At 54.3% G+C, this 27,104-nt stretch overlaps 2 protein-coding genes and 1 long non-coding RNA gene across 11 annotated transcripts; 2 read left to right on the top strand and 1 right to left on the bottom strand.

Moving 5' to 3' along the window:
- Positions 1-66: 66 nt before the first annotated feature.
- LOC309358062 lies at positions 67-2,072 on the top strand. Its single transcript, XR_014163322.1, has 2 exons — positions 67-1,037; positions 1,070-2,072. It is a non-coding gene; the product is annotated as an uncharacterized lncRNA (long non-coding RNA).
- On the bottom strand, positions 1,827-26,975 carry LOC309357847 (apoptosis-inducing factor 3-like). Of its 9 annotated transcripts, none has more exons than XM_081890417.1 (20): positions 26,811-26,975; positions 25,105-25,367; positions 11,609-11,681; positions 10,342-10,451; positions 10,148-10,257; positions 8,953-8,997; positions 8,729-8,810; positions 8,529-8,641; positions 7,454-7,540; positions 6,926-7,017; positions 6,615-6,745; positions 6,294-6,409; positions 5,870-5,941; positions 5,693-5,756; positions 4,865-4,941; positions 4,669-4,786; positions 4,244-4,342; positions 3,550-3,625; positions 2,514-2,618; positions 1,827-2,409 (listed from the first exon to the last, which is right to left on the bottom strand). In XM_081890417.1, the coding sequence occupies exons 3-20, from the start codon at positions 11,671-11,673 to the stop codon at positions 2,373-2,375; spliced, it is 1,599 nt and encodes a 532-aa protein (XP_081746543.1). In that variant the 5' UTR covers positions 11,674-11,681; positions 25,105-25,367; positions 26,811-26,975; the 3' UTR covers positions 1,827-2,372. The 9 variants fall into 9 exon arrangements, with proteins under 9 accessions (XP_081746543.1, XP_081746542.1, XP_081746537.1 ...); XM_081890416.1 differs by having other exon boundaries at positions 11,609-11,678; positions 26,811-26,974; XM_081890411.1 differs by lacking the exons at positions 25,105-25,367; positions 26,811-26,975 and adding an exon at positions 22,551-22,713.
- Positions 17,413-25,085, top strand: TLCD2 (TLC domain containing 2). The gene is made up of 4 exons (XM_081890701.1): positions 17,413-17,645; positions 17,739-17,821; positions 20,416-20,498; positions 23,035-25,085. The coding sequence occupies exons 1-4, from the start codon at positions 17,476-17,478 to the stop codon at positions 23,401-23,403; spliced, it is 705 nt and encodes a 234-aa protein (XP_081746827.1). The 5' UTR covers positions 17,413-17,475; the 3' UTR covers positions 23,404-25,085.
- Positions 26,976-27,104: the final 129 nt, after the last annotated feature.

The raw sequence follows: 27,104 nt of genomic DNA, 5'->3' as shown, positions 1-27,104 counted from the left end.
CGCCGGGCCAGGGCGGCTGCGCGCCCGTGTCTGCCCGCCTGGGGTCCGTGCGCGCCGTCTAACGTGTCCCCGCTCGCTCCGCAGGCTCTGCGCCCGGTGGGCCCGCCTGGCTACCGCGCAGCAGTTCTTCAGTGGCATGCTTTACGTCTCCCCTCTCGCAACTAAAGCTGCCAGTTGAAGAACTGTTGGCCGTGGCTGCTCCTCTCCTGCCCCGACGGCGCCTCCGGATGGGTGTGGACGCGCCTCGCTGCGGCCTCCGGGTAAGTCGGACGTCTCTTCCGCGGGCTCTGTCCTTGGCTGGGGGTCCGCGGGCAACGTGGCAGCCCCAGCTGGGAGCTGGTGTTGGTGGGCAGCCAGACAGGGGACTTTCTCAGCAGCTCAGCTTAGCCCTTTTCCCCACCCACTCCAGTTCCAGCCTTGCTGGTGCTCCCACCACCCTAGAGACAGCCAGTCACAGGATGAAAGGGTGTGTTCTTGTGAGAGAGAAAAATGGCAGCTCCAGGAGGGTTAAGGGAGGAGCTCCACTCCTCTCCCTCCCCAGGAAAGGAGACCCTGGTTGGGGCCTCTAGTCTGTTGGGGCAATTCCTCTGTGGAGCAGAGGGCCACAGAGGGTTGGCAAGCGAGGATAGGTGGGCATCCAGCCACCTCCGACCCTCACAGATACTTTCGCCCACAAGTGCAGTTGTGTGGGGTGGGGGGCCCGGGGGCCCAGCAGTAGCGGAATGCAGAATGGGAGCCCCACCACCACAGCTTGGGGGGGTAGGGGGCCTGGCCTTCCCACTGTCTAGTTGAGGGGCCCAGTGTATCTCCCATGGCTACCCTTAGCAGCTGAGACATAGGGGGGGGGGAATATTTGGCGTGAGGGGTGTCTCTGGCAGGGGAGCAGGTGACAGGACAGGCTAGCCGCCGCCCCCCCCTTCTCAGCCAGGATCCTGTGTCAGCTTATTTGGTCCAGTTCTGCTTTCCTGCTGGGAGCCTCTTCTAAGGGGATCTCGTCTGCTTTAGCTAAATGAACTTGGTCGGTGTTTTTAGAAATGGTTATTGGGGGGGGGCAGGGTCCTTCCTACAGCTAAAAGAGCGACTCTCTCTCTTGCTGCAGAAGCAGGGGAACACCCCTCCCTCCTGCCTGGCCCTCAAAGGTCTGTCCTAGGAAGAACTCCCTGGAGTTTATACCTGGGACCTTCATTGCATGCAAAGCAGATGTTCTGAGCTCAGGGCTCTCTCCTTGGAAGCTGCCTGGCAGGGATTCAGCCTTTGCCCCACCAGAGTGCCCCCCAAGCTCCTTCCAGGGTACATGGGGGCACCCCTCCTGTGCAATACAGATGCCGAGCTGCTCTTTGCGAGGTGTCTTTCCTCTCCTCCCTCCTTAAGATGGTTCTGTAGCAGAGGCTTCCCCACCCCCAAACTGGTCGTAGAATCATAGTGTTGGAAGGGATCCCTGAGGGTCATCAAGTCCAATCCCCTGCAATGCAACAAAATCTCACCTTCCCGCATGTCTTTCTGCCTGGAATGGCCCAACCCTGCCTGACACTTGCCTGACTGGTGATGCAGCTGAGAAACTGGGGAGGTGAGGGGGGGGGCAGGGCCTGCCTTGGGCCGCTTTCCCCTCTGTCCTGGTCCCAGGGAACCTCCAGGCAATGAGGAAGTGAGCCGGCCAGAGTGCAACCAGAGCTGGGGCAAGAGCACCCTCTGCTGGCCAAGAGTGGAACTCCCCGCCTCTCGCCATCTGAGGAGGTGTGGGCTTAGTGGGGGCGTCTGTCTGTCAAATCTCCTTAAGGGGGATCCACATGCAAGAATCCTATTACATTAAAGGCTCTCAGCTGGAGTTCTTTTGGACAAACTGTTTATGAACACTGCTACAGTTAATTCAGAACAAAAGTGGCAACGCCCTTCATCATATCAGAACAAATATTACATTTTGCAAGACCTACTAGGCAGCTGCCTCCTCTCCACAGAATCTAGTGTTGTCTGCACAGGCCGGCAGATGTTCTGCAGGGGTCTGAGCAGAGCTCCTCCCTGGAGATGATGCTGATGCTCCACCCGTGAGATGCTCCACCCCCTTCTCTCTCCCCCCCCCAAAAAAACCACACGGCATGGGGGCCCTGCTTGGAAGGAGGGTGGGACATCTGGAGGCAGCTCAGCTCAGGCACTTTTTCCTGATCTTCAACACTAGCAGAGAGGACAGCTTAGATTGGAATTTCAAAAGTTTGTGAGAAACCTAAAGCTAACGTGAGTTTTAGGAATTCTTTTAGGCAAAAATTAGAAGCTTCAGTGTCTGTTAGGATCAAATCCAGCCTCTTTTTTTCTCAGCAGGGCTAGGAGCCTCATGGCCTCTCCCTGGCCCCGATCCTGGCATGGGGTGGGGAGAGAGGTTAGGCCTTCTCTGACGGGGCTAATTCATTCATCGCCCTGAAAGGAAACAAGATGGCTGGGGTCACCCAAAGAGAGGAAGCGTGGTGGCCCCTGGTGGGGGTCAGCACCTGTGTTGGGGGGGGACCCCTGACGCAACTTACTCTGCCTCATCCTTGGTGATGATCTTCCCCGAGTACAGGATCTCGGCCACCATGGCCACCATGGGGTCAAAGTTCAGGCTGGCCACTGCAGTCACAATGCCATCCCTGCGCAAGGAAGAGAGAGGGCTGGGTCAGGATGGTTCCCCCCTCAGGATCTTTCCCATCAGCCCCTGCTGCCTCCCCTGTCTTTAAGGAGAGATTCTGAGGAATGAACCTGGGACTTGCCAGCAGCAATGTCCCCCCGCCCCCAATGACGGGTGCCACTCTGACAGGCCTCTGCCCAGCCCCACCCAGAGCAGAATGAGTCCTGCATGGTTCCTGCATCGCAGGGGGTTGGCCGAAATGACGCTTGGGATCTTTCCAGTTCTAGGTTTCTATCTGCAGAGGTGCTGTTTCTGAAACTGTCAGGCCCAACGTAAGAGGGCAGGATTGGAGAACACCCCTCCCCCGCAAGGTGCCAGTGGACTCCCATCATGCCTGACCACTGACCAACAGCATTTAGGGGACTCCCCCTTGCTGTCTCCCCTTCCATGCAATAGGCGTTAGAATGCACATCAGCCTGAGGGGTGGGGTGGGGAGAAAAGGGATCTATCTGCCCCTGCCTTAAGACAGTTTGGAGCGTCACCAGCATTAATGCTCTATCCTTAACCCCCACCCAAAGAAAATACTGTTTTATCGATCAGAAAATGCTATATTGTCGATTTAGAAATCATACAATATGCCTTATGCTGTAATTCTGATGTTCAGCTTATTTTTTAGGTTCCGTTTTGCTGACCGAATTTCATAAATTGCAGTTGTTTTACTGATTATTAATTAAATGATTTGTTCTGTACTTGTTCTGCTCTGTTATTGTTGTTCATTGTTTTGTGAGCCGCTTGGGGTTTCATCTGAATGGAAAGCAGCACAGAAATGCAACCAATCCAATCCAAAGCACAGCAGTTGCTTCTCTGCAGCGCTGGGTATGGGGGCTTCTGTGCTGGCAACTGGGACCCCTGCTCGCCCCCCCCCCCATGACCAAGCAGAGCTCTTGACTCACCTGATGTAGAAAATGAGGAACTTCTCCTGGCTCAGATCTCCCTTGAGCACCGTCTCGGTGTAGCCGATCCCGCAGCCTGTCAGGCAAGAGGGCAGCAAAGTTTTGGGATCCGACAGGATAGTTGGCAGAGGACTGAAACCCCTCCTGGACATGAGGCTCAAAGCTCTAGGATGGCATTCTCTAGGTGGTTTATGCAGATATTATGTTTTTATATTTTGCCGGAATCCGCCCAGAGCGGCTGGGGAAACCCAGCCAGATGGGTGGGGTATAAATAAGAAAACTATTATTATATTTCATAAAATTCATATAGCGCTAGACTAAAAAAAAACAGACAAACTGCCAAGTGGATTTACTAAAAGATAAAAACGAGGAAATGAAGAAAAAAATGTGGCAGTGCTTTAAAACATACAAATTTAAAATGTTAAAACAGGTTAAAAATCACCTCTACTCTCTAAGCACCTGGACAAGCTTGTCTAAACAAGAATGCCTTTTAGCAGGTGCCACAATGAGTACAGGGAAGGCTCCCGCTTGATATCAACAGGCAGGAGCCAAAGTGTAGGCGCTGCAACACTAAATGACTGGGCTCTTACAGATGTAGGGCTGGGACTATGGGGCACCGCCAGCTGGTTGGCTCCTCTGCCTCCTGGAGGCTTTGGGGCAGGAGGCTGGTGTGTGCCCCGCCCCCCTCGCCTACCTGCGTAACGGATGCTCTTGGCCTGCAGCTTGGTCCAGAAGAAAGGCACCGTGTGCAGCTTCTCCTGCCTCTGCAGCATGTTGAGGGCAGCCACGCGGCCTGGGGGGGGGAGAAGGAGAAGGGGGGAGATGGAGGGGGGCTGTGGTCAGTCCTCTAGGGATCACTCTGAGGACACAGCGACTGAACAGGAACACCTGCCCCCACCCCTTTCTGGCTTTTCTTATGCTCCGCCTGCCTGCCCCTTCCTCAAGAAAGCAATCCTCTGTTCTCTGTAGTCAATAAGGACTAGAAACCTGATGTTTCTTTAAGAAGAAACACATGCAAGCTCTAGGTGCTGGGCAATTAATTCTGCAAACGCTGTATTTGGGCTGAGGGGACTGCCCTGAGGGGTGCGCACATTCCTTCCCCACTCCTGCAGTGCCTACCGTGGGCTTGGGCGATTTGCCAGTGGCAGATGTCGATGTTTTTCCCTCCGAGCAGAGCCACGGGGAAGGAGGCCACGTCCCCAGCAGCGAAGACAGAGGGGGCGCTGGTCCGCATGAACTGAGGGGGCAAAGGAGATGGTGGTCAGAGATGGGGAGGGGACAGAGGGAGGGGGGGTCCTCTGCATCTTCCACCTACCAAATCCACCACGACGGCACCTCTGCGGTCCAGCACAATGGAGCTGTCCTGAAGGAAGCTGGAATTGGGGGTCACTCCTGGGGGGTGAGAGAGGGGAGTGAGGTGGTGGCCATGCCCAGCTGGCACCAAAGTGCTTTGCCCTGGCCTCTAGCCTGGCAATGCTGAAGCCCTGGCCTGATCCCTCCTTGCCAAGCCATGTGACTTACAAATTCTTTTCTCTCTGTGTGTGTGTATTTATTTGCTTGTTTGAGGGGAACACTAAGCTCCCCCTTTCAGAGCAAGATTGTGACCCTGCTGGGCTCTGAACAACTGGCATGACATGCTAGAAATCATTGTAGCTAAAATAGCAAAGGATATGTAATAATAATAATAATTTATTATTTATACCCCGCCCATCTAGCTGGGTTTCCCCAGCTACTCTGGGCGGCTTCCAACCAAACATTAAAAACAGCACAGCATCAAACATTAAAAACTTCCCTAAACAGGGCCGCCTTCAGTTGTCTTTTAAAAGTAAAATAGTTGCTTATTGCCTTGACATCTGCTGTACCGCTAAAGACATTTTTATTATTCTGTGCCGAGATATTATTCTTGAAAAATAAATAGAAACATACAGAGAAAGAAAGAAAAATCATTCCAGTTCTGCAATGGGTGGGTGGCAAGAGCACCGTACCTTGTTGCCAGAGTGTGCAAAGGGCTTCCAGCTTTTTTGGGTGTGGGGGGAGGAGAAAACACCACCATCCCTGTATGTGGAGTACAGAGCCGGGGCTGCCTGCCCTGCTGCTCATGGGGGACAGCACTCCCTCCATACAGCCCGACCCTTCAACTCACCTATTCCCACCACCACCACATCTGTGAGGATCACCTGCCCGCTGCTCAGAAGGACCTGCGTGACCTGGGAGTAGGGAAGGAAGAGGAGGAAGGCAGCTGTGATTTGAGGACCTGCCAAGCCCTCAGCCTCCCGCTTTTGTGGGCGCTGCGCTCAGCCCCTGCCCCCCCATCACAGACCTTTCCTCCTTCGCCTTGCAGCTCTGTCACCTCTGCCTGCAGGTGGAACTTCACTCCCTGCACCTGAAGCATCTGCAGAGGTGGAAGGAGACACAGGTGTTGGCCTTGGAGCACCCAGGGAGGGCAGGCAGCCTGCACCTTCTCCTGGGATGCAGCTACTACACTGGGAGGGTCTGGGGTGGGCGTCACAGGTGCCAGAAAATGCCCACAAGAAATTACCCCCACCTTCTACTTCTCTTTCCAAGAGGTCGCCCCATAACCCAGCCTGGAGCTGTTCCAAGACCACCTCCTAGCCAAGCCTCAGGGGTGTGGGGGGAGGAAAGTCCAATCCACCATCAGAGCATGCCAAGCAGGCACTCTGGCCCTGAGCGCCCCCCTCTTCCCTCTCTAGAAATCCCTCTGGCTCCATGCCTGGGCTGCTCACCTTCATGGCCACGTGGCCCACCTGGCAGCCCAGGGCTGCTTGGTATGGGCACTCTGCCCTCTCAATCACCTCGATGCAAGCGGCTTTGCCCACGAGGCTGGCAGCCACTTCCATGCCTGCAAGAAGGAGAGGAGGTGCCTCACTCGGGGGGCCTTTTTGGGGAGGGGGTGCAGGGGGGAGAGGCCAGCTGCGTCTCTTTGGTCCTAGGCACCTGCTTTGCAGAAGGTTCCTTAAAACCAGGCTCCTGCAGCTGCCCTGTCCCTCCCTTCCCCCCTGCTGCTCGCCAGGCCCACCCAAACTGAGCGTGCCTGGTTTCCATACCGATGAAGGACGCTCCCACAATCGCCACCCTCTTGCCCGTTGCCAAGCGCAGGATCCGGCTGGAATCTTCAGGGGTGAGGAGGACGCAGACGTTCTGGAGGTTGGCGCCTGGGCACTGGAGACGCCTGGGGCTGAAACGGGGGCAAGAGGAGATGGGGCTGAGCAGGATGGCTTGGCTTATGGTAGGGGCAGCGTTCAAAACTCCCATTGTTCTAGGCACATTTTGCGACAGGGTATTTCAGTAGTGTGAACAGTTTCTGAGCTCTGGGCGCAATACTGGACCCTTGTGCCTGGGAGGGGGCAGTGCCTACCTGCTGCCCGTGGCAATCAGCAGGTGGTCGTAGGTCTGCCAGGTCCCGTCACTGAACTCTGCCCTTTTGCCATCCAGGTCCAGAGACGCCACCTGCAGCCAGGCCAAAGAGAGGACCCAAAGTGGGACAGTGATGGAGGGATGGGGGATAGGCAGAGTCCTAGAGCAGTAGAGGTGGAAGGGACCCCAAGAGTCATCTAGTCCACCCCATGAACTAAATCTGCCCTTAACATCATCCTCTGTTGACCCTTTGACCACAGTCCTTAAATGGCCTGGGGAAGAGCTTGGGCTTTAAGAAAAGCCTCATCCTGCAGGACAAGGGTCAACACTGCTAGCTCCTCCTCATCCTGCCTTTCCATTGTCCTTTCCATTGTTCTGAAATGGGGGCACCCCATTTTGCATGGCATGAGACCCCCCTCCTTATGCAAAGGTGCAGGGGTTTGTGTGGCATCATCCATGTTAGTGGGGGGGGGTCTCCTTTCAGTGTCCTAATCTCCCCCCTCCCCTCACAGGTGGCAACACCACTCACCTCTTTCTCCATCCAGACTTCGATGCTGTGAGCATCCAGGAAGCTCTGAGACCGCAGGTAGATGTCTGTTGCTTTGGCACCCAATGCCTATGAACAGCAAAGGAAGGAGACCTGCTTTATACCAGTGTTATTTTTGTGGTTTTATATTTATTTATACTCTGCTTTTCCCCCTGACATGGAATCAAGGCAGCTTACAGCTAAAAACACTGGGGGGAAACAATAATTTAAAAACTCTTAATTTTTGTTTTTTTCATTTAATTAATTCTAAACTATAGAATTAAAACTATACCTATCGATTGATCTATATATTCTATTAAAAGATACAAATTACTGCAATAAAAACTTCACAGCACCAGCCTTTTCATTAAAATGCAACCAAAGGACTTCACCTGCTGGTGGAAAGACAGCAAAGAGGGAGCCTGTCTGGCTTCAATAGGCAGGGAGTTCCAAAGCTGCCTGGGAGAAGACACCTTTGAAGACTGGGAGCACCCAGCTCATCCCTCCCCAGCCCAGCAGTCTTCTAAGCAGGGGATTTAAAAAGTGGTGGGGTTGACTGGGTGGGGTTCCTGCTAAAGGGCAGTATAAAAATGCCATCATGTGGCACAGGGGGTGCCCATCCTTTTGGGCAAGTGAGCACAGGTAGTGCCTTGGGCACCAGCCACAAAATGGCTGCCATGCAGAATGTGGCATCGTACACCATTAAATGACTGTCCTGCCTACCCTGCACCCGGGCAACCTTATGCCTGCCCAGAGAAGGCCAGTGCTTCCTGCTGGTCCTGGGTGGGCAGATCCCACCATACTGATCCTCTGTGCCAGGAAAAATGGGCAAGGCAGCCACACCACCCTCTCAGTTCTCAGAAATCACTTCAAAGGTGCCTCCACCTCTTGCCCCGTAACTTTCCTTCTACGGAAGCAAGAGGCAGCCTCATTGTAAAAAACAAAAGCTGAAAATCTGGGCCCCCTGAAAACCTTGGGTGATCCCTGGTGTAATGAATGAGGGGCAAAGAGACTTCCCACCCTCAGCATTTTCAGGTATTATGAGCCCCACTGCTCATGCCCCAGGCCCCCCAGAGACCTTGCTCAGCTTTGTCTTGTCATAGGGTAGGTGGTTCTCCCGGGTCACCATGACGATTCTGCCAGTAAAGCCCTCCTGGCGAAGGATCTCGGCGCAAGTCAGGGCTGCGGGGCCTAGGAAGGTGAGGGCAGCCAGGTGAGCAGTGATGACTCTTTGGCACTCTGGGTGACGCCCCCCAGCCTTGGCCCTCCTGGACTCACCTGCCCCCAGGAGCAGCGCCGTCTGGCTGTTGAGCGGGTTCCGTTTGCTCATGGGCTTCACCCTGTGGCTGCTCTCCAGGTCCTGCCAGAAAGGGGGGGGGCAGGTGGGGGGAAGAAGGGTGTGAGCCTGGGCTGTGGCTGGGCAGGAGGAAGGACAGGTAGCCAACACCATGGCACCCCTGACATCCAGCCTTGAGAAGGGGAGGGGAGTCAGAGTTCCTTACCTTAATCTTGGCCGTGACGTACACATGCCCACCGTCCACAGTCACCTGCGGAGACCCAAAGGATACTGACTGGAGCTTGGACAGCAGAGGGTTAATGGGGCTGCAAATATCCCTTGATGCTCTGTAGGAAGTGGGCACAGACATCTTTTGGTGGCTCTCTAACTCCCCCCACCCTGCACCAAGGAAAATAGGAGGTAACTGAGGGCGTGGGGTGTCTCTGGGGCAGGAAGCCAGGAGGAGAGCAGGAACTTTTCAAGGGAGACCCAGAGAGAGACGAGGTTTCTGGGGAGCCACCCCCCTCCAGGGATCTGATGGGGAGCAGTGCACTTTGGGTGTGTGAATCTGTGCCTGCCAGCTCCACCTGTGCTCACCTGTATACTGGTAAGTGAATGCAATTGCCACAAAATGCTCATAAGTCTCCTGTGACTTTTCCTTCCAGAGGAAATCAAAGCCCAGGCGAGTCCTTGTTTTGTGGGACTTCTCACCCCCAAGGGAAGTAAGTGGGGCCACGTGGAGCCATCCTCCTTCCCAGTGCAGCATTTGTGGACTGGCCTCCCTCTACTGAGGCTGACCAAAGGCCAGGATTCCGGCTGCCACAGGCATTAAAACACACACTGATTTATATGCTCATTTTGGCGCCTTCACAGCTGACTCACTTGAGGCTGACTTTGGTTGCGGCCACCAAAGGCAGCTTATAGCCACAATAATTCACATGGCACAACTGAGTCAGACCCTTGGTCTACTAAGCTTAGTATCCTCTACTCTGACCTGCAGCAATGGCTCTCTGGGATTTCTGGCAAGGAATCTAAACCTCTCCTGGGGTTGAATGGGCCTGAAGAAGTCATCCCTTCCACAGCCTGCCTAGGTGCCTTGAGAGAAGAAGGCAAGCCAGCCGTTCCTGAAAGGGAGCACTACAAGCTCAGGTGCCACAGGCGAAAAGGCCCCGCCATCCGTCTGAAGGGGCAACAAGATAAGCAGCAGGGCCTGGGTGGGGAGGCTGTCCTTCCAAGATCCTGGCCCTGAATTGGGCATGCAGGGAAGCACAGGCACCCTTAGTAGCCCCTTCCACCCAGGCAGGGAAGCTGCTCAGCAGGACCACAGCGGAGGCCTCCCCTCCCTCTCAGGACGAAAAAGGCCCCTTGGCTCTCTGTGCAAGGAAGCCCCAGCAGATGGGGCAGTCAAAATTAGAGCGCACCTTGAAGGACGTGAGGCAGTCCAGGGTGGGGTATTCCTCAATGTCCCCCGTCTTGAGGCTGAAGCAAGCCCCGTGCCAGGGGCAGCGGATCCGTCCCCGTCCCAAGTAGCCTGGAATTGAGAAGGAGACCAGCTGAGCAGGAGAGAGAGAAACAGGCAGGGAGGAAGAGAGATGGGAGAGAGGCACTCCCTTACCTTTGCTGAGGGGGGCTCCGGCATGGGTGCACCTGCTCCCTAGAGCGCTGAACTGCAGATGGTCCCTCACGAGCAACACCGGGTGCCCAGCCACCTCCACCTCTCGCATCCTGCAAGTGGAAGGGAGACAGGTGGCCCTTGAGAAGCAGAGGCTCCTTCTCCCTCCAGAAGCCTATTTTTGGGAGAGTTCGGTGATGCTCTCCAGAGGAGTTTCCTAGGAACTGGACTCCCCCAGCCCACACATCCAAGGGAGCCAGGGACTCTAGGGTTTAGGGTCCAAAGGAGTCCGGCAGGCAGGCAGGCAGGCAGGGATTGTCCTGCTGCCAGTTGCCTTCCCCCTTGTCCAATCTCCTGCCTTCACAACAGCGAAGGCCAGAGGACCAGGACAGATGCTCCAATCTCTTTGTTGACTCAGAGCTCCAAATGCACCAGGTCTGCAGGGTGGATGATTCTGCACCGTTTGCAAATGTCTAGCTTGCTGTGAAACGAGCTAATGTGAAAGCAGGAAAAGAAGCCTTTGCTGAACCTGAGCTGCCAGGCAACTCTGCAAGGCCTTGGAGACATGTGCAGACGGGTGGGGAGGCTTGTATAAGACCCGAGCAGGAATTATGCAAAGGCCTTTGCATAACATGCAGGCTCATAACATGCTGCCTGGCTCAGCTCCTGTTCTGGGCAGCCCGATGGCTTAAGAAACCGTAATGGAAAAGAAAGCATCCCATGCACGAGGCCAGGATACATATATTGTAAAAGTGGGAAGGGAGGAGGGGAACTCGGCAGCCTTAAAAATGTGTCCTCCCCCCCCCATCCAGTTACTCTGCAGGTCTATAAAAGGGCAGAACTGGGAGGGGCTGGGTAGCCAAGCAGAAACCGGATGAAGAGGAGGCAGAAGTTCGTAGCAGGAGGGCTGGGTGGGGGGAGCGGGGAAGGAAGGAAGGAAGTCTTCCTTCGGGAGAGGGAGAGAGAATGCTTCCCTGTGTGTGTATCTATATCTGTATCTATATATATCTGGATCAGCCCACAGCTTTCAAAGACTAGACAGATCCATGCAGGAAACAGAAGTCAATCATTGGTTATTAGCCTCAAGAACTTCATGTGGAACCTCCAGGGACAGAGGCAGTCTATCCCTGAGCAGCTGGGGAGAAGCGACAGGAAAGGGCTGTTCCCTCCGTGTCTTGCTTGGTGGTCTTCCATGGTGGCACTGCTTCTGTTCCTACAGCCAAAACAAACGCAGCAATGCTTTTACCGCTTCCCTGCCATCTATACTCACTCTCCGTCATACATGTCGTCCTCCTGGCAGACCTGCTGTGTGACCACCGTGTCTCCCCCTTCCATGGCTTCTGCTGGAGGCCAGAAGAAACAAGGTCAGGCAGAGAACACAAGGGCAGACCCTCCCTCCCTGAGCAGCCTCTCTTGTCTGCCCCCCACCCTGGGACCTCTCTCAGCAGAATGAGCGGTGAGATGAGTGGGTGGAAGCACCCAAATGCACCCGGGCCGCACCCCAGTTCATTAAGTCTGCATTAACATTGCCCAGCTGCACACTCCAGGCAGTGAGTTCCACAAGGCAGGACTCAGTCGGAAGGGAAGGGAGCAAAGCTTGCTTTTTTCTGACATCAAAGACGTTACATGAAACATTATCTCTGACAATGATGACACCAGATTCCCTCATGTTGCGTTTGTAAAAGAAGAGAGCCCAGGGCAAATCAACGCCTAATTCCTTGCTAGAAGTCGGCTGGCAATGCAGAGAAAGCACTCCACACACTCTCAGAGGCACTCTCTTCTTTATTAGAACACGCTATCCTTTCAGCTGCCAAGCACCTTGTGGTGGCTCAGCCCTTAGCAGTTTCTGATAACACCCAGCTGACAGCCCTGAGTTGAGAGGGGGGGCTCAGCTCCGTGGCAGAGCTCACTGTTCTGCATGCAGAAGACCCCAGGCCAGCCCCGGGAAGTGTCTCCTGCTGAGAAATGACCCAGCAGCTGGTGATGGCGAGGCAGGCCCAGTCCTCCTTTGCCTGGGACCAGAGACAGAGGCTGCCTGGCAGAGGGAGGCAGGCCAAGTAGAGATGAGGGTTGGGCAGACCTCACTCTTGTGGGACCTACTTTGTGCCCTCTGATTAGTACCCCCAAGCTCTACCAAGAGACAGGCAGCTATGGCATGGGAGAGACAGAGAGGGAGGGGAGCCTCCAAGCACCTTCTGAGCTAAGGGCCTTTGTTCTCAGTGGCAGAACCGTTTAATTTAATTTTATAAAATGTATACACGACTTTGTAAAAAACAAACAAACCTCAGAACAGTTAACAAACAGAATATGATGTGACCTCACAGCCCTCTCCCATAAATCCGCTTTGAGGTTGGCTTCTTCTTACAATCAAGCAGTATATTTTTCATGAAATAAGCATGATGTAGGAACAAAGCCCCACTCCTGATCAGCATCTCCCCCCTCCCAATTCAGAAGCCTAACTTAGCACACCAATGCTGTTCCCCCGTTTAATTTTACTGCAGGGCAATTGGGAGCCCCTCGCCCCAGCTTCTCTCCTCCCGGCTCCTGGGGTGCCTCTTTCCCAGTGTCACCTCCCTCAGTGCTCTTACCCAGCCGCAGCTGGAGTGGCCAGGGTCCTTCCACATCTCAGGCACCTTCTGGTGTGCTGCTTGCGTGTGGGAAGGCAAGAGGATGTGCCTGGGGGAGGGAAGCCACTGGGCCGGAAGAGGCAGAACCAGGTGCTTCGAGTCCCAGCTATTTATTTTTTGTGAAATTATTCCTGAGCCTTCAATGGCAGCTCATCAAATACAACTTTTTATCAAGGGACCCTTTCCCTGACACAGAAACAAATGGCACCATGACAGAGTTTGCCAGCCTGGCGCCCAACGCATGTTTTGGACTACAACTCCCATCAGCCCCTAGGTCATCACCACTGGATAGGCTAACAATTGGGCTTGGTTCAAATGTCTATCCGTTGATCTGGGTTCAAATGTCTATCCGTTGATTGGAGAACCTTCAGCCAGCCAGCCAGCCAGTCTCTCTCTCTCTCTCTCTCTCTCTCTCTCTCTCTCTCTCTCTCTCTCAGCCTACCTCAAAGGAGCGTTGTGAGGGTTCAATGGCTGCTGTTACAAGACAGAGAGACAGGGCATAGGAACATAGGAAGCTGCCTTATACCAAGTCAGACCATTGGCCCATCTTGCTCAATAGTGTCTACACTGACTGGCAGCAGCTCTCCAGGGCTTCAGGCAGGGGGTCTCTCCCAGCCCCACCTGGAAATGCCATTGGGGACTGAACCTGGGACCTTCCGTTTGCAAGGCGACATTCTACCCCCGAGTACTTGGGATGCTGCCTTCTAACAACCGGCCTGATCACCTAAGCTAGGATTGTGGCAGGCAGGGAAAGGTCTTCCTCATTGCCAGAGACCCTTCCAACAGAGCACAGGGAAACATCGGTGGCTGCCCTCCAGATCCCCTCAGCATCCTCCTCGCCCCTAGCTATGAGCCCAGGCTGGCTGCGGAGAGCCCAGCAGGCAAGGCCAGGGAGGAAGCAGCAGCCTCCCAAAGGCAAGACAGGTTCTCTGTCTCCAGGGGGGAAATCAGATGCTGGCCACCCTTCAAACTTCGAGACTAGCCCCATCCCTCGTACCTCCTTCAGCCTGTGCTGCCAGGGAGGTGGCCTGTGGCAGTGCCAGCGAGGCAAAAGCAAGTACTCACGGCCTTGGATTCGGTTTCCCTGGAGCTCAGCTGATCTGCCTGTGGCTCCTTCCCTCCCGGCTTCTCCTGGGAGAGAAGGTGGGCGTGAAGAGAGGCAGCCGGCCTGCTTTAACCAGTTCCTCCTCTCAGCTCCTGCCTCCAATGCACAGCTCCTCCACGGCTGTTGCTCAGCTGGAAACTGGGGCCCCCAGGGGCACCCCTGTTGCTCCGGAGGGCTGAGACCTGGAGAGGAGCTTCTGGATCTCCTTAATCAAGGTGTCAGAAAGGGAGTGTGCAGACTGCCCATGGGGTAATGAGCAGCTGGGCCTGGGTGTGGCAGAGGCTTGGCAACTCCTACATCACATGCAATGAGGCAGGAGTTGCTCCATCCATTTCAGGACTGTCTACGCTGACAGAAAGAGAGCCATTCCTAGCCCTCCCAGGAGATATGCCACTGGGGACTGAGCCCAGGCCTTCTGCATGCCAAGCAGGTGCTCTGCTCCTGAGCTACAAGGACCCTTCCCAAAGCCAGCCCAGCCAAGGACACTTCTTCTTGGACTTGCAGCCTCAATCCTCTCCCTCTTCAACTTGGGGGAGGCAAACAGTAATACTCGAGCCCAGGCTGTTGGGGCCTAACTGCAAACCATCTCTCCGCTGCCCCTACAATCTTTGGAACTCCCTGCCTATTGACACCGGCCAGGTGCCTTCGCTGCACTCTTTTCGGCACCTGCTAGAAGTGCTTTTGCTTCGACAAGCCTACCCAGATGTTTGGAAAGTTTATGTAAGTTTTGATCCATTTTTAATCCCTTGTTATTTTAGCTTTTCAAATTTCTTAACTCATTGCTGCTATATTTTCTTAGTAATAATTTCATTGTTTTATCTCTTCTGTAAACCAGCTTTGAGGTGTTTTGGTTTTTTAAAATAATAATCAAGTGGCGGATAAATTTTATGAAACAACCAGCAAAACTTTCATTTGTATAGACAAGCAGATGTGAAGAAGGTGGACAGGCCTGTCTTGGAGGATGCGGAGGGGACCCAGCAGGCAGATAGGAAGATGGGCAAGATCCTGCTCTCTGGTGAGAACAGCCTCTGAGTCAGCAGGAAAAAGGGAGAGGCAAGTCCTGGGCAGAGGAGCAAAGATGCAACAGGCTGGTCCTCTAATGAATGATGAGTCCTTTATTAGGACTCAGAAAGAGTGCAGAGCCAAGTCTGCAAGTCTGGTGTTGCAACAGGGACCTGAGAGTGACTTGACTGGCTCTGGTATCGCTTGGAGAAGCACGAGAGTGTGCATAAAATTAGCATTGCCAGAGGTTGGGTGTCAATTTAGAAAGAAAAGCATAGCTTAATAAACATTGGCAGAAAATTTCTGGCATGGCCTCCCCTACAAGTTGCAGAGTAAACGATGGGGGGACGGGACCCAAGGGAAAGCATGGCCATGGGGCAAAGCAATAGCAAAGCAGGGCACCCAAGACTAGGGAATGAGTTTGCTGTGTCAGTGGACAAAGATTAGGCAGGCATTCTCTGGAGGGCTGTTAGCCTTAGGAACGTAGGAAGTTGCTTTCTACCTCAGAACATTGATCAGGGCCTCAGACAGGGATTCCTTCCCCAGCCCTTCCTGGAGATGCTCTCTGAGAGTGATCTGGGGAACTTCTGCATGCAAAGCAGATGCTCTGTCACTAAGTTCTGGCCCTCTGACCCTTGACCAAGCCTGTGGGGAAGACTGCATACTCAAAGTGTGCCCTCCCACTTTCTCATATGCACACACAGGCTGGTAGCATCCCCACTATTTGATGACTGGAGAAAGGTAGATCTGAATGCCCTTAAGAGCACTGGGCTCTCCCACCCCAAGCTCAGTGCTGATTTTATTTCTTCTTTTTCACCTTTTCTTCTGCCACCAACATTGTCTAAGTCTGGGAGAGGGCAGACAAATTTGCCTGTTTTTCCCTCCCTTTTGCCCCCAAACAGAGCGTTCTGCGCTGGCTGGGAGTGATGGGGGTTGTGGTCCAAAGCATGTGGCGGATTGGCACCAGATCGGCACAGGCTGCCATGGTGTCCGCTTCAGCAACGCTTCCCACACAGTTTGGTGCCTGAGGGAATTTACATGCGCCTTTGCTCAGTCAAAACAACACAGATTTTTCTCAATCTGTTACAGGCTGTACTCAGTGTCAAAGTAATGAATGGGCATTATGTCCTGAGGTCCGTTAATTTCAAGGTATCTACTCTTAGATGGGAGTGAGAGATTTTACTTTCTTGGGCTCCATGATCACTGCAGATGGTGACAGCAGTCATGAAATTAAAAGACGCCTGCTTCTTGGGAGGAAAGCAATGACAAACCTAGACAGCATCTTAAAAAGCAGAGACATCACATTGCCAACAAAGGTCCGTATAGTTCAAGCTATGGTTTTCCCAGCAGTGATGTATGGAAGTGAGAGCTGGACCATAAAGAAGGCTGATCGCCAAATAATAGATGCTTTTGAATTCTGGTGCTGGAGGAGACTCTTGAGAGTCCCATGGACTGCAAGAAGATCAAACCTATCCATTCTGAAGGAAATCAGCTCTGAGTGCTCACTGGAAGGACAGATCCTGAAGCTGAGGCTCCAAGACTTTGGCCACCTCATGAAAAGACTCCCTGAAAAAGACCCTGATGTTGGGAAAGATTGAGGGCGCAAGGAGAAGGGGACGACAGAGGAAGAGATGGTGGGACAGTGTTCTTGAAGCTACCAGCATGAGTTTGACCAAACTGCAGGAGGCAGTGGAAGACAGGAGGGCCTGGCGTGCTCTGGTCCAGGGGGTCATGAAGAGTCGGACTAAACAACAACACTCTTAGATGGAGAGAACGAGCCATATCTACAAATTAGAGATGAATATTATTATGTTGGTAGGTTGTTAAGCATTTTCAAAATGATTAGGTGGGCAGACCCCTCCCCTCCCCGGGTCCACTTTTCCCCCTCGCTGACCCTGCCCATTCCTAACCGGTTGGGTCCTTGCTGGCGAGGAAGGGGACGTCGGAGTACCCCACCACGGCATCCAACGCGGCTGGCGCTGCTGCTCCAGGGCGTGCCTCCTTGCCCCAGTTTCCCCGCTGGAAAGGGATCCCCGTGTAGTCCTGCCGCTGCCCGGCTGCGCTTTGCTTCTTGTGGGCGGCGAGCCCCGCGCAGCCCTCCCGTTGCTCTGCCGGGAACCGGACCCTACAGGACCAAGTCGCTCCGGCCGCGTCACTTCTGCCGCCGCTGATCCCGCCCGCAGCGCCCCCTCCCGTCCCGTCGGGGCGTGCCCGCTGCCATGGAGACGGGCTGGCCGAGGAGCCAATGGGAGGCGCGCCCGGGGGCCCGCTTCGTCCGGCGGCTCCTGCTCCTGCTGCTGCGCCCGGGCGCAAAGGGAGCTGGAGGCGCCGCCGTCGGGGGCAGTTCTCTGGGGCGCGGCCGGGCGAGATCGGCGGGGCTCGCGGCCCGCGGGCAGCCCCTCGATGGATCTGCTGGTCCTGGGGGGGTCGGTGGTCGCCTTCCGGCTGCTCAACGGCGGCCTGGAGCGCCTCGTGCCGCCGCCGCCCTCGGCGCAGCGCAACCGCTGGAAGTGGCGGAACATTTGGACCTCCCTGGCGCACAGTCTGCTTAGCGGCTCCTGGGCGCTGCTCGGGTGAGTCGGGGGCCGAGAGAAACTGGGCGGAGTTGGGGGAAAACGGAACACCGCGCGCTCAGGGGTCTCACGGCGCTCTCTCTCCTTTTCCAGCTTCTACTTCCACCCGCAGATGGCGGAGGACCTCATCGACACCCACTTGCCCGCCGCGCACCACCTGCTCGGGATCTCCGTGGGTGAGTGGCCGCCAGAAGGGGCAGCAGCAGGAGGAGGGGTCCCCGCCTGCAGCCGACCCCCGCTCCTCCTAAGCGATGACCATAAAAGACGGGCGGGCGGGAGTGTGTGAAGCCGCACCCGGTGGGCACCCAGAGGCACTTTGCCCACGATTCCCCGGTCCCAGAGCTGAGGTGGGATTGAAAATGGGCCCTGGAAGCTGAACACAGCGCTCTGGACCCAAGGAAGCCACAGAAGGACCTGTGTGTGAAATATTGCCTCGGTGCCCCAAGAGCCTTCCCTTTCAATGGCTGCTCTGCTTGCCTGCCTTTGTCCCCTGGGGCTGCAACTTCAGCAGCTGACCCAGGGGGCGGGAAGCGGCTGGTGCCAGGCTATCTCCTGGGTGCGCCTCTTGCCACTTCCCTCTGGCAGGCACGTGACCTGGGGGCAAACAAACGAGCCCATTCTCATCCCCTGCTGCTGCCGCCACAGCAAATTCCTCTCCCCAGAGTTCAGCCTCACTGCCCACCCCCAAGAGACAGAGAGTCATTGAAGCGCATGCAAAGCCCCCCTTGGGCCACGCCCCAGCCTCACCCCATGCAGCAGACCCGTTTCAGGGCTATGTCTGGCTATGTCTCCCCACCACTGACAGGATACAGCATGGTAAGCTTCCTCTAGATAGCAGGGAAACGGGGAAAGTCACTGGGACATTTGCTTTGGTTTACTTCACACAACGGAAGCCTGCAAAGCAAGGCACAGAGGTGGCAAGCCTCGCCTGCTGTTTCTCCCCAGCGGTTCAGTGGTAGACTGCCTCTGACACTGGAGGTTCCGCACAACACTCTTGAGAGCATAGCCAGTGAGTGACTTCTCACTCCTCCTTTTCAAACCAGGCTCCAGAACTGCACCTGACCGCAGGTCCCTGAGGATGGGGCCTGGGAGAGATGCGAGTGGCCCAAAGGTCTTGGGGGGAGGCCTTCCAGAGCTGGTCCACATGGCCTCTTTCTCTCCCCACACTCCAGTCTTTTGCTCCAACAGACATTCTTCCGGATCAGGAGAGAGCAGGGCACCCGCCTGGGGGAATTAGATTCCTGGAAGTGGAGATGCCCCACCCAGCACTAAGAGATTTTCCCCCCAGATACTCTTGAGGCGGGGGGGGGGTGCCACGAGGAGGAACAGGAATGCTTCTCATGTGACTTTTAAAATAGTCGGCGGGGGTGGGGTGTTGTTATTCCAAGTCCCAGAGTCCTAGCCAAAGGGACATGGAAATGCCTTGCGGTTGCCAGCCTTGCTGAGACTGCTGCCTTCCCCTATTGGGGAAAAAACTCATTTTATTTTTTTGGCTGTGTGTCTTCACCTGCCTTGATCCCTCTGGGGGCACTCAGGACTGGGCTCTTGGCACTCGTGCCCATGTCGACGGGGAGGAGGACGTCCCGGTGAACAATTTGGGGGCCTGGAGGGGTTTCATCTTCTTAGCATTTGACAGAAGTGGGTGGAAAATCCTGTGTTTCCATAGATCATTTGTTTGATGCATGGGATTCTGTCTCAAAACATGCCCAAAGCAGCTTAGGAAGATCACCTTTAAAGCAACATATAAGCACAGCAGCCGGCAGTTAAAATTATGCCGCAACCAGAGACTCAGTTTTCGTTAATTATAACTAAAGGCCATGAGAGCAGGCAGGTCCAATCTATCAGAGTGGATCCCTTGTGTGAGTGATCCTGCAGGCTCTGCTGGTGGGGTTTGTCCTTGAGCAGTGAGAGGGCTGGGGCAGCTATGGCTTCAACCTGGATCATGAGCTTAAATCCCAGGACTCAGTCACAGAATACAGGCAAGAGTGCCTCTGAACCTGTGCAGGTGCTGAGGCAGGATTCAGGTGGCATGGTGCAACTGCCGGTTGACCATGCTCATCAGAACAGCGTTTGGCAGCCTGGCCGGGGCTGATGAATGTTAAGACATCTGGAGGGCACCAGGTTGGTGAAGTCTGCTTGAGGAAAGTGGCCTTGAGCTGCCAGCCCCCGGGACAGGCTGCTGGGATCAGAGGCTGTCACCTTGGAGAGGAGAAGGGGAAGCGAGAGGCCTTCTCTAGGCTTGTCCCGAAGAGGCCCTGTTGTTGTTTTTTACAAGGGGGGCAAAGGGCAAGGCCGGGAGCTTTTGAGGAAACGGCATTGTCAGGGAAACGTGGGCAAACAACCCTTGCCAGCCTTGTTCCCTGCCACTGGCCCTGAATGGAGACGCTAGAGCTGGGAGGGGGGCGGGGAATCTTTATCTGTCGGGTTAGAGGGGGAAACGCCCAGGCATCTGCTTGCCTGGGGAGCTGAAGAGACAGGCTGGGCCATCTTCCCCTCCCTGTATGAATGTTCTTAGCATGGGCTGAATCTGACCGCTGCAGACTAAGCAGTCAGAGGTGGGGTAGGGTGGAAGGAGTATGGAGCCAGGAATTTGGAGACTTTTTTTCCAGCCTCTTCAGCATCTTCATAATTTAATCTGTGGAAAGTTTAACACACGCCAGTCCTCGGAGGAGAACGAGGCCAAGCTCTGCACATTCCCCTCCTCTTTGGTCTGGTGTGTGTGTGTGAAGGGGCCTGGCTGCTAACGCTTTCTTTTCTGTTCCTCCCTCAGGCTATTTCGTGCAGGACTTCGTAGACATGATGTATCACCAGAAGATCCAGCAGTGCTGGGAACTGCTCTTCCATCACTCTGTGGTGAGTTCTGGGAGCACCTTTCCCCCACATGCAGTGGGAAGGGATTCTTCCTCCTCGCTTTATCTGCACAGCAGCCCTGTGAGGCTGGCAGAGATGACACCCAGTGGTCTCTCCTGGGTCCCAGTGCAATTCTCTCACCCCTGCACCACACTTCCCAGGCATCAGCCGACTGGCTAGGAGAAACGAAGGTGCCTCAAATTAGTTCAGGGATAGGGCTCTCCGGGATTTCAGGCAGGCAAATCTCCAGATGGCAGAAGTTTATAAAATTATGCATGGCCTGTAGAAAAGTAGATAAGAGGAGTTTCCTCCCTCCCCTGTCTCATAACACTAGAACTCCTGGCCATCCCGTGAAGCTGAATGTTGAAAGATTCAGAAAGGATAACGAAAAGCCTTCCTCACGAACCACACTCACTCCTGCAGCAGGCAGGGATGGCCAACTTGGATGGCTTTAAAAGAAGATTAGAGAAATTCATAAAAGGGGAGAGGGCTGTTGATGGCTGTGCTCTGCCTTCCACATTCAGAGCGTTCCTGAATGCCAGTTGCTGGAAACCACAGGAAGGGCAAGTTGCTCTTGTGCTTGAGTGCTGCTAGCAGGCATCCTCGTGGGGCACCTGATCCAGCAGGCACTTTGGTTCTGATGCCAGGCGAGGATTGTCAGCAACCGCCCCGTCCCTGAGCGTGTTTTATAATGATGTCTGTGCAGCTTACATAAAGAGAAGCTGACCTGTGCCTCCTTGGAGCTGGGCAGGGCAGGGCGTGCCATGCTTGGCTGCTCTCCAACAATGGTCTCTGGCAGCTCAGCTTCTTGGCGCAGCCCTTGGCTCAGGCCACTCGACAAGGGCCAGGGGCTGTGGGGTCAGGCAAGCTGATACGTGCAGGGCTTGACTGCATGTGCTGGGTGGTCTCATTCCCCATTCACGTGCTTCCTGCTCCTCCCGGTCCCTTTGCAAGTGGGCAAAGTTTGAAGTGGGGGGTGTGATGAGCGCATGGTAAGTAATCTAGGAGCAGCTGGGGGGGCAGGGGGTAGAGAAGGCAAGGAAAGGAGCCTTCGTACGGCTTTGGCCCAGTTTTCAGTCCCAAGGCAGTTCAGCCTCACAGCAGGTAAGGTGGTGGTGAAGGCAGGAGTGTCTCTGCACATGCAGACAACCTTCCGACCCACCACGCTGATTAAGCTGCCTGTCTGGAGTATGTTGGGGGGCAGTGTGCACACCCTCCAGGCAGGCACCTCTCCTCACTGGGCTTCCATCCTTCTGGTGGCTTTCCAGCCCATTAGAAGCTGCTGCCAGATGGGTCAAAAGGCCATTTAAATAATACATCTAATTCAGGCAGAGACAAAGCTTAATCCCCAGGGGGCAGCTAATCCCATTAGGGCCTGTGCTGAGGACAGCATTGCTGGGAAGAGCTAGAGGACCCCCCCCACAAAGAATGGATCTCCTACACCCCCCCCATTAAGAGAGGGGGATCTTGGCAGCTCCCCCTTCCTTCCTCTGCAGTCCTACCCAATCCACTGAGGTTTACAGAGGAGGAGGAGTCTGTCTGCTGTGTGGTCCCAAGATCCTCCTCCCTCTCCCTGCCTCCCTCAGGTGCTGAGCTGCCTGGCTGCTTCTCCTCTTGCTGGCCACTAGAATTCTTTGGACAAGGCCCCACTGCTTTTAACAGCTGCAAGACAGGTAGAAATTCAACAGGTGATGTAGGCACCACTGCCACATCTCCATGCAAGGGGAAAGCCATGTTTTTGCTTTGCTTTGCTTGCAGCTGTTAAAACCTCCTTATAAAAAACCTGAAGATTCAAACTGTTTTAGCTGGTGCCTGGTTTGCTCTCCCCACTCCCTGTCCCTTTGGCCTCATGTGTCGGACTTTTCAGATTGGAAGCCTATGGGCAGAGACTGTCTTACTTTAATTGACTGTAGGTAAGCTGCTGTGGGTGCCCTTTTGCCTGATACAAATCCTGTAAATTAAATAAATCCACCACAGCACCCTTGACTGGCATTGACCCAGTCACAGGCACTCACCCTCTCCCCCAGCCAGAAGTGCCCTGCCTTCCTTCCTCACCCGGTGGATTCAGCCTCAACCCCAAAGCTGCTCCCCAAAGTCTTCGTTGTAGGAAAATGATGTGACATGAAATTGGCTGGGGTTGATCCGCTCTCAGGCTCTCCAGGCTGGCCGTCTTCAGTTGCTGCAGATGGAGAGGAAGGGGCATAACTGCGTGGACACCTGTCTTGCACGCAGAAGGCCCCAGGTTCAATCCACAATGGCAGCCTCTGCAGTTTACAAGGGTCAGGAAGCTGGCGAACAGGCTCTCTGCCTGAGAGTCTGGTGACCCGCTGCCAGTCTGAGCAGGCAATCCTGGATTAGGTGGACAGAGAGTGTGAAGGAAAGGGCGTAGACTGTCTGCTTTGCATGGAGGATGCACTCTCCAATGGCAGTCTCTCCAGTTAACAGCTGGAGTGGGAGAGACCTTTTCCTCAGCCAGAGACCCTTCAGAGATGGTGCTGGCTTCCTAACAGCCACTGCTCCCTTCTTGCCTCTCTCCCAGGTGATCCTCTGCTTCGGCTTTGCCTTCCTGGTCCACCGCTTTGTGGGCTTTGCCATGGTGGCCCTGCTGGTGGAGATCAACTCCATCTTCCTGCACCTGCGGACGATCCTGTTGATGGCTGGCTTGGCCCACACCACCTCCTACCGCTTGACCAGCCTGCTCAACCTGGGCACTTACGTGGTCTTCCGCATCACCACCCTGGCTTGGATGACCCGCTGGCTGGTGCTCAACCGGGAGAACATACCGCCCAACACCTACACCCTCAGCACGGTGGGCATGGCCGTCATGACTCCCATGAACATCGTCCTTTTCTACCGCCTGCTCCGCAACGACTTCCTCACCTCCAGCCGGCGTGAGAAGGAGAAGTGACCACCCCTGGCTCCTCCCTCCCCAACAGCTGGCTGTACAGGCCACAGGGAGGAGGAGAGCAAGTCAGCAGGACAGGAGAGGAGAGCAGGGGGTGTCTTCAACATCTGTTTTCCAGGTTGCAACTGCCCCTCCAGCTGGATCATGGAAAGGCCACCGCAGCCACAGCTGCAGCCGCATGGCAGGAAGAAGCTGCTCCTGGAGAGTCTCTTGGGGCAGTGTTTGGGGGCCCTCTGGTTAGCTGGGGAGGGGTCTTGGCAGCGGTCAAGGAATGTGGGCTAGCGGGAGAAGTAGCCAAGGATGTAAGGTCTCCCTGCAGGGAGGGAGCTGGTTGAAATGACTTGGCCCTCACAACCGTCTGTGCTCTGACCGTTGTTTTTGGCACCTGCCTGTCCCCCCTTGCAGGGTGGGAGTTTCACTGCATCAGAGCTCCAGAAGGCAAGACCCCTTTCCAAACACCAACACCTGAGATCCAGGCCAGAGCAAGTGGCAGGATGCCAGGACCCCTCCCTTCTCCCTCACCCCTCTGTCTTGTTGCCTCCTGGCCCTTCTCTGCCTGCACATGAAAGCAGGATTGCCCTGGCCTCTCTTTCTCTCTGCCGAATATTTATCTCCTTGAAGAGCCTGTATGTGATCTGCCCTTCCATGCCGTGCTCAGCTGAGCCTCTCGGTAACTAACAGTCTGTAGGTGCATTCTCTGCAGGCAGGCATGGGGGAGTGCCCATTGGCAATTGTCCTTTTACTATTCTCTCTTTTGAAGAGTTGCAAGCAAATCCCACTCTCCTCACCTCTCTCCAGGCTAAGCCAGGGATGCTGCCATGGCCAAGTTCTGACCCTGCTGGCCACCTAGATTAATCCAAGGCATCCCTGTGCCAGGGGACAGCACCACCTGGTTGTACTGGATGCTGAGGGCCAGGATCTTTTAACCCTGCTAAGAGCCAAACGGCTTCCTCTGAGGCCTCAATATTGTGTAGACCAGTGGTGGCGAACCTATGGCATGTGTGCCAGAGGGCACACTCAGAGCCCTCTCTGTGGGTATGTGTGCCATTGTCCCAGCAGGGCCATAGCTAGGGGGTGAAACTGGTGCTCCAGCACTGCAGGGGGCTCCTGGCCGCTTCCAGTATGGTCCCAGCACTGCTAGGGCACCATTTTCATCCTCGGGGCCGCGCTGAGGGGAGGAGAAGAGGAGGGCTCGTGCTGGGAAACTGCTGGTCTGTCCAGGCCTCGACTTTTGATGCGTCAGGGCCTCCTGCCAGATTGTTGTTCCTACTCGGGAGTAAGCCGCCTTGAGTTCAGCAAGGTTAGACAAATTATCAGCATGTGTACAACAGCAAAAATCACATTAATTGTTCGAAAGCATGCCAAATGCAAACTTTTACCTTTCAAAAAAAAAAGTTGTTTGTATCATAGAAAGCACTGTTATTGTGGGGTTTTTTTAAAACAAAAGATGTTAATGTATGAGTTGTTTTTTCTAAACTAAAACCTCAGGATTCAGGTTAAATTGCCGTGTTGGCACTTTGCGATAAATAAGTGGGTTTTGGGTTGCAGTTTGGGCACTCGGTGTCTAAAAAGATCGCCATCACTGGTGTAGACAATAAGGGAGAATGCACTTACAAGAATCCTATTCTAACAAGGTGTATGGATATGTTTGCACAAAAGTAACAGAAATAAAAGGATAAAGTGAATGCTGGTGCTCGGTCTTACCTGGCAGGAGGGAGGTTCCTTGGCATCCAGTGGGGAAGGAGGCTCCAAGGGGCCCTGAAGGTGGGGCTGGGGGAACCCAAAGCTGTGTTGCTGCTCAGGCCAGCGTCATGGTTGTCCTGTAACACTGACCTTACAGGATGGATATGCCACTGTCCTCAGGAGTTTGACCAGGTTTACAGATGGACAAGATGGCAGACCCCACGAAGTAATCACACTCCGAAAGATAGCTTTCTGAATTCAGAGGCCTTCCAACACGGCAAGAGCTGTAGGAAGACGCATGAAATGTCACAGAAGAGCAAGCTTTTGAGTGTTTCTGAACCCTTCATTGGGCTGGGATGGAGGATTCAGAAAGGCCCCCCTGTTCCCCAAAAGTAGAGCATAATGAAGTTGCCCCAGAAATTTGTAACAATTATTGAAATGGAACACAGGAGGCACCTTCTGCAGGTAAAGCTGGTCCTCTGCACTAAGTGTTGGGGCCTTTCCTCTGGAGACAACCTTGTGTGCATCTCCTGAACAGGTTTTGATGGAGCTTAGCCCCAGGCAAGTGTGTCTACAACAGGGCTAGGGAACTGGTGGCCTTCCAAGTGGTGCAGGATTCCCACATCCCATCAGCATCACCTAGTAAGAACCATGGCTAGGGATTATAGGGACTGGAGTCCAGCTGCATCTGAAGGGCCACAGGCTGCCCATTCTCCTGCTAGAGGATATCCAGTAAAACTGAAGGGCAGTAGATTTTGGACAGGCAGGACATACTTAATACATCAGCCACTTACACACCAAACATGTAAGGCACATTATTTGACCCTTTCAAGAATCCTGGAAACCATTTACCTCTCACAGCTACAATTCCCAGCACCCTTGAACTACAGTTCCTAGGATTCTTGGGGGAGGGGGAAACGGGCTAAAAATGGGCACCCCTCCCCCTCATGTATGGCCAGTAGCCAGACCGGGGGTGTGTGGGTGAGAGCAGGAGGGGCCCTGCAGCACCTGGAAGGCCACCACCAACACACACGTTCCTGTAGCCCCTGGGAAACAGGGTGGCAGCCTCAGGCAGACCAGCCTCAGCAATTGTAGGAGACACCCAGGGCTCACAGGATAGAGAAGCCGTAGTGGCTCCCCATACATAGATAAATTTGAAATATCTTAAATTGAAATTGTTTTTATGAGGGAGAATCATTACTATAGTACTGTTAAGGCTAATAGTGGCTGCCGTATTTTTTAAAAGTAAAGGTAAAGGGACCCCTGACCGTTAAGTCCAGTTGTGGTGGACTCTGGGGTTGTGGAACTCATCTCGCTTTACTGGCCAAGGGAGCCGGCGTTCAGCTTCCAGGTCACGTGGCCAGCATGACTAAGCCGCTTCTGGAGAACCAGAGCAGCACATGGAAACGCCGTTTACCTTTCCGCCGGAGCGGTACCTATTTATCTACTTGCACTTTGATGCGCTTTCAAACTGCTGTTATAATTATTACAATACTGTTTAGGTTAATAAGTGCCCGGAAGCTGTACGCCGGCTCCCTCGGCCAATAAAGTGAGATGAGTGCCACAACCCCAGAGTCAGACATGACTGCACCTAACGGTCAGGGGTCCCTTTACCTTTTTTATTGTATTTATAATTTTTAATTTTAAACGTTTCAAGGGATGAGTCATTACTACTGTTAAGGTTAATAATGGCTGATATATATATAAATATATAAAAATGTTACTACCTATTTCAACTTAATATTATTATTACACGGGTGAATTCTTACTATTACGGTTCTTAATGGCTGTGTATGTTACATAAATACAGGCCGGCAGCCACTGAGAACCTCCAGGCAACGCAAATGTTTCTTGTCACGAGAGCGAATCAGTTGCTCCTTTGACGGTGAGGGAAGATTCCTCTCGGGACTTTCCTGGGGCGCCTATATTCGCCTCCCCCGGCCCTGCTGGACGCATTTATGTCTCCCCGCCTCCCCTCCCCTCTTTTCGAGGGGGTGGGGAAGATTGTGGTTCCTACGTAA

This window comes from Podarcis melisellensis (assembly GCF_964234715.1).
Source record: "Podarcis melisellensis genome assembly, chromosome: 15".
Lineage (NCBI taxonomy): Eukaryota > Metazoa > Chordata > Lepidosauria > Squamata > Lacertidae > Podarcis > Podarcis melisellensis.
The sequence above is the reverse complement of the archived record's forward strand: the minus strand, read 5'-3'. Positions and strand labels throughout refer to the sequence as shown.

What these genes read in the sequence shown, in the direction of transcription:
- LOC309357847 (XM_081890411.1), bottom strand. Translation starts at nt 22,698, where the DNA reads ATGCCCCTTCCTCTCCATCTGCAGCAACTGAAGACGGCCAGCCTGGAG. An exon ending in GGCGCTGCTCCTGGGGGCAG is followed by an intron (nt 8,642 to 8,728) that starts GTGAGTCCAGGA and finishes TCACCTTCCTAG; the next exon opens with GCCCCGCAGCCCTGACTTGC. An exon ending in GCAAATCGCCCAAGCCCACG is followed by an intron (nt 4,343 to 4,668) that starts GTAGGCACTGCA and finishes TCCCCCCCCCAG; the next exon opens with GCCGCGTGGCTGCCCTCAAC.
- TLCD2 (XM_081890701.1), top strand. Translation starts at nt 17,476, where the DNA reads ATGGATCTGCTGGTCCTGGGGGGGTCGGTGGTCGCCTTCCGGCTGCTC. An exon ending in GGCTCCTGGGCGCTGCTCGG is followed by an intron (nt 17,646 to 17,738) that starts GTGAGTCGGGGG and finishes CTCCTTTTCCAG; the next exon opens with CTTCTACTTCCACCCGCAGA. An exon ending in CCTGCTCGGGATCTCCGTGG is followed by an intron (nt 17,822 to 20,415) that starts GTGAGTGGCCGC and finishes TTCCTCCCTCAG; the next exon opens with GCTATTTCGTGCAGGACTTC.